Source organism: Mus caroli, chromosome 10 (assembly GCF_900094665.2).
Source record: "Mus caroli chromosome 10, CAROLI_EIJ_v1.1, whole genome shotgun sequence".
Lineage (NCBI taxonomy): Eukaryota > Metazoa > Chordata > Mammalia > Rodentia > Muridae > Mus > Mus caroli.
The window spans coordinates 79,830,020-79,835,782 of NC_034579.1; the positions used below are offsets into that span (position 1 = coordinate 79,830,020).

Sequence of the window (5,763 nt, forward strand, 5' to 3'; positions counted from 1 at the left end):
CATCACTGCAAAGAGAGGCCCATTGGACTTGCAAACTTTATATGCCCCAGTACAGGGGAACCCCAGGGCCAAAAAGGGGGAGTGGGTGGGTAGGGGGTTGGGGGGGTGGGTATGGGGGACTTTTGGGATAGCATTGAAAATGTAAACGAGGAAAATATCTAATAAAAATATAAATTAAAAAAAAAAGTGTCACGACAGAGGGATGCTATTTGATGATGGGGCTTATACCCACACGTGTTTAATTGTCTCTTGCCTTGTGTAACTGTAACCGCATTTGCTACGAGCTGGGTATGTGCTCATGTCTACAGGACATGCTTGGCCAGACAGTTATTTTTGGCTTGCTGGAATTGTGCTTTGTAGTGCAAAATAAGTTTGGGGGGATTGACCACTGGCAGGGGAGGAGGAGGAACGGAAACTATTGGAAGCCTTTTGTAATAACAGAGCTTTTATAATGCTGATGTTATGATTTCTTTAATAAACTAACCAATGATGTCACTGTTCGGGCAAGCAGGACTGTAATTATATAAATAAAGATGGCTTGAACTATTCCGGGCCACCTGTTTGAAAGTCAACAGGTGGTCAGTATCTTCACTTTTGCTGACATCCTTTCCCCTTCTCAGGACCTGGACCTTGCCGCTGGAGCTGGTCCCCAGCAATTCTGAATCTTTTTTGGTGGGCCATTCATCTACAGACTCCTATTCACAAAGCTGAATACAGCCAAGGACATCTTATCATGAAGTCTGACTACCCACAGAAAAGGCTCTGAGTAGCACGCTATAGGAGTCACACGTTAAGTAAAGGTGCTGCTACCTACTGAAACTGTCTTAAGACACTGGCAAACTGTGGTTTTGCAAGGGCTTAGCTATAGACCACAAGGGATTTCATAAATGAAATGTATTTGATAAAATTAATACAGAATATTTCATACATCTGTGGCAGAGTGAAGGATTGGCATGCCAAACAGAAAAGAGGTGAAATACGGTGAGGTCAACAAGCCGCATCTTTTATCAGCAGGGCCCCCCCCCCCCCCCAGCATTTTAAGTAGCATTAAGAAGCCTCATGAAAGTCTGGCAGATGGACCCATTCTCAACTCTCTCCTCTGAATGTGAAGTCTGAAGCTACGGTAGTAGAGGCCCATTTACAACATCTACTTCCACACTATTTACTGTCTTGTCATTGCTCCAGCAGTGCTAGATAGCGAGGCAGGTGGTCCTTTCTTTCTCTTCATCTCCTCCCCAGTTGTATAGAGTCACAGTAGAACCTAGAAAGGTGTACTGGGGAGGGAATAATGCCCACAATGGCAAGATTTAAATCTTGCCATACAGGTTCACAAATGCTTAGATTCTAGAGACTAAGATGCCTTCCGGATTCAGTTCTTAGCTCCAAGGTTACTGCTACGGTTAAAGGTCATAGTCTAAATGACACCAGTGTCTGTCAGCTGGAGCCCTTCATTCTTTCAATAAACTTTAGACAATATAAATGATTAAGGTTGACTCTGACTCACATGAACTATTCCAGGGAGGGCTGCCACATTGCCAATCTGCTTCATGGCTGGCAGAAAGCCACCAACACCTGGGGGGAAAACCTCAGTCTTAGAAACATGACACATTTGATTTTCAACAGTAGTTACATACATGAAGAGGCAGTAGCTATGATTAGTGAGTGGGGAGGGATGGTTGAAATGGAAGTGGGGAGAGACCTTCAAGACAAAAGCCCAGTCACAGGAAGCACAGGACACTTTGACATGCCTGCCAGCACTCTGTGTGCCAGGAAGCTGGCGGCAAATGAAGTAGGGACAGGAAACATTAACTCTTAACCTTTATGCTGGCAGGATAAAACGTACTCTTTCAGGCTGAAGAGATGGCTCAGCAGTTAAGAGCATTGACTGCTCTTCTGAAGGTCCTGAGTTCAATTCCCAAACACTACATGGTGGCTCACAACTATGTGTAATGAGTTCTGATGCCCTCTTCTGGTGTGTCTGAAGACAGCTACAGTGTACTCACATACATAAAATAAATAAATCTTAAAAAAAAAAGTACTCTTTCAGTAACTCACACTAGCTATTAAGAATATTAACAGTGGAGAGAGACTGTTCAATGGTTAGGTGTACTGGTTGCTTTTACAGAGGATGGCAGCTCACAGCCATCTCTAGCCATCTCTAACTCCAGTCTCAGGGGATCAAGACTGTTCCAAAGCAGAACTAAACCAAATCAGCAGTGGTGTTACTCTAAGTGACAAAGAAGGGCAAAGGGAAGAGCTAGGGAACCCAAGCAATGGGTTGGAGGACGAGTCCAGCTTGCCCAACCACCTGCAGTTCCTTTAAAAAATATATTGGGTGTGTGCATGTCTGTGGAGTCTCCCCTAGGATCTACTCACAGTATGTGTGCGTACACAGGGAGGTCAGAGACAGCTTTGTGGAGCCAGCTCTATCCTCCTGTCTTTACTTGTGTTCTAGGAGCTGCAGTCATGTCTTGAGGCTCATGTAACAAGTTCTTTTCCCTTTAAGCCCTTTCTCTAGCTGTCCACCTTGTTTTTTTGAGACAGGGTCTCTTACTGAATCTGGGCCTCAATTATTGATTAAATCAACTGAGCAGCAAGCTCTGGAGAGCTGCCTCGTCTCCCTCCCCATCCAGGGCTGAGATCACAGAGGGACCCTTGAACCTGGCTTTTACACAGGTGCCAGGGCTCCCACCTCAGGTCTTCATGTTTACACAGCTGGCACTCTACTCACTGGGCCACAGCCAAAGCCTTCAGCAGTGCCATTTAACATAAGTGAACTTAGTCAAGCAAGGAAGAAAGGATTTATTTTGCTAATCTAAAAAAAATGAAAAGGGCTAAAAGATTCTATCCCACTACCAGTTTAGAGTGTCACTTTAGAGCATTACACCTTTATCTCTAAGCCGCCCTGCAGCCATGTGAAATAGGCATTAATCCTCATGCTCACTAAAGCTGGTAACCAGTTAAGACTACTGGTTTTGCTTTTTGCCCAGCAGCTGTGGAACCTGGTGTGGCCTGTAGCCTTGCTCTTACTGAGATGCTTCTCGCCTTTAATCCCAGCACTCGGGAGGCAGAGGCAGGCGGATTTCTGAGTTCGAGGCCAGCCTGGTCTACAAACTGAGTTCCAGGACAGCCAGGGCTATAAAGAGAAACCCTGTCTCAAAAAAAAAAAAAAAAAAAAAAAAAGAATGTGTGGGTCCCCATGAGACCCTCCTGTACCCAGGTTTACCAGGAAATCTGGGTAGAAATGGGATCAGTGACCTTCATCCCTTATACGATCAGGAGTGCTGATAAAAGAAGTAAAGCGCTGGAAGGCTCCAGTTCTGCAGCTGCCCTGGGCCATCACTAACTGCTTCTGATTCCACTCAAGATGAACGGTGCTAACCCAGCTAAACCTAAGCAGGCTGTGTTAGATGGGAACATGGAACATTGCTGTAGACTTACCTAAGACCCTATACAGTGTGGCATTAATAAATGTATCTGAGAAGTGCTCCCCCCCCCCCCCAAAAAAGGACTGGTTTGAAAATTAGGCACTTTGAGATTTGAATTCTGGCTCTGTCACTATGAAGCTGTGACCAAGGACAAGTTAAAAGTCACTTACACTCACTGCATTTTGGAATTCTACAAAAGACAGACAATATCTCCCTTTTTAGTTATTACAAACATGACATGAACAATCAGTATTGAGTATCTAATGAGGTGCCTGACACGCAGTGAGTGCAGGATGAACAGCAGTGCGTGCTATTAGTGTGTGCAGTTATCTGAGAACAAGCCCTGAGCTCCAAACCTTTATACAGCAGTGTGCCCCAACATGTGATCACAAATATATAGGTGCTTTGATTCAAGTCTAGATCACTCCTTAAAAATGTCTCACACTGGTTGAGTTCCTCTTTATTCAGGGAACAGGGAAAACTCTACCTCTAGTGTACTTACCACCACCTCGACAGGCATTCCTTAATTCCTCAAACATTAGTTTTTCCAGAGCATCATTCACATAAAACACTCCTTCAACCTGATACAAAAAAAAAAAAAAAAAAAGCAAAATGCGTTGTCTGAACCCAAGTTCCTCAAGTACACGCCCAGTGCATAGAACGTATATACTGCACACAGTGCTTCATTCTGCATGACGCTGCCACACTACTTCTTTTAAGAGGAAAACTTCCAGTCACAAACTAAAAGGATCTTTGAGCATTTTAGATCTGAGTTTAAATTTGGAATGTCCAATCAATAAAATCTAATCAACTATCTTCAAAATGGAAAAACTGCTCACAAATTTCTGAAGTGATATGTCTACCATGATTTTGCTATTATATAACTTACGCATTATAAAAAGCATCATATATATATGTATATATATGTGTGTGTGTGTATGTAACATTATATATTATATATATATAATGTATATTATATATATATATATTATACACACACACACATGGATATAATGTACAATTTTCATGTGTCACTTAATAAATTAGCAAGTGACTCTACCAACCAGCCTTCCCTTCTTCCACACAACAAAGGAAAATACTATTTCACTGCTGTGGACTGTTTCTCCCTAGTACCTTGCAAAGTGGTGCAAGGTTTTCTCTGTGTAACCAGTCCTGAATGGATCTTCCATTTCCCAGTCTCCAGGGATTATAGGCCCGAGCCATCAGAAACTTTTTACTAAGACAAAGGACTGCAAATCTTTATTGCATTCTCATGGCATTTAAGAGACCGTGTCACTTAACACATGTGCCAAAACCTCACAAGTGTTTTCTTCCTCAACTTTTATCAGAACTTTCGAGTACACACGGTGGTGGAGACAGCAGGCCCAGGGTTTCAGATCCTGGTCTCTGGCTCCCAAGCCTTCAGCTGAAACACATCGTGCAGGCTGAGAGAAGTGGACTCGATACGAAGTCAGGGTTGTCTTCCTAGATGGGTACAGATAAGTTACCCACCAACCCGGGGGTCCTCCGCCAAGAGCATATTAAAAGCCCGAATCTTGCCGATTGTCGTTACATTAAAACCCAGTTAAGTTTGGAGAATGCCATCTGTAAACGTTAACTAAATACCAGGACTCAAGAGGAACGGAGTTCCAAGCTGGCGGTGCCAACTTGGGAAAGTCCACTGAAATCTCGGAAGACCAGGAACACACCGTGTCTGACGGTGCGTAGGGAAAACACGCGTGAGCCCTCGCGCTGCGTCCGTCTGTCCCCGTGTGTGTGGACCTGGCGCGTGCGGTCTGCCCGGGAGGGAGACCTGGAACCCCGCAGGGGTCGGCCCGCCCGGCGCTGGGCGGAGGCCGCCGGTTCGCGGCGGAGTCGCGGCCTGCAGCTTCCAAGGCCGCTGCCCCAACTCACCTGCATGTTGGGCACAAAGCCCTTCTTGATCCTCCAGCAGTTTTTATTGATCTTGTCCAAGAACTGTAGCTCATCGTTGTAGTTACGACTCATGGTGGCGGCGAGGCTAGCGATAGCTCCCGGCTATGCTTAGAAACAGAAGCCACCCCGCAGTCCACCCGCTCCTCGCAGCGCTGCCTCTCAGGGCGCAGGCGCGACTGGCTCCGCTCCGGGAGGGAAGATGGCAAGCGCCGAGGCTCAAAACTCTTCGCGCGAGTCCTGATCATGTCGTTACAATGAATTACAGCACTAGTCTTCACTTGGACTTTCCGCCCCCCCACTTCCCCCCTCTCTCCTTTCTTTCTTTCTTTCTTTCTTTCTTTCTTTCTTTCTTTCTTTCTTTCTTTCTTTCTTTCTTTCTTTCTTTCTTTCTTTCTTTCTT

At 45.1% G+C, this 5,763-nt stretch overlaps 1 protein-coding gene across 1 annotated transcript in view; it reads right to left on the reverse strand.

Annotated features, from left to right (window-relative positions):
- Rtcb (RNA 2',3'-cyclic phosphate and 5'-OH ligase) overlaps window positions 1–5,536 on the reverse strand; it is a 21,237-nt gene extending 15,701 nt beyond the window's left edge. Inside the window, exons 1-3 of the mRNA XM_021174368.2 lie at window positions 5,343–5,536; window positions 3,931–4,009; window positions 1,505–1,572 (exon numbers count right to left, since the gene is read on the reverse strand). Coding sequence (XP_021030027.1) covers window positions 1,505–1,572; window positions 3,931–4,009; window positions 5,343–5,435 — 240 coding nt within the window. The 5' untranslated portion in view covers window positions 5,436–5,536. The remainder of the gene's footprint in view (window positions 1–1,504; window positions 1,573–3,930; window positions 4,010–5,342) is intronic.
- Between the last annotated feature and the right edge of the window lie 227 nt (window positions 5,537–5,763).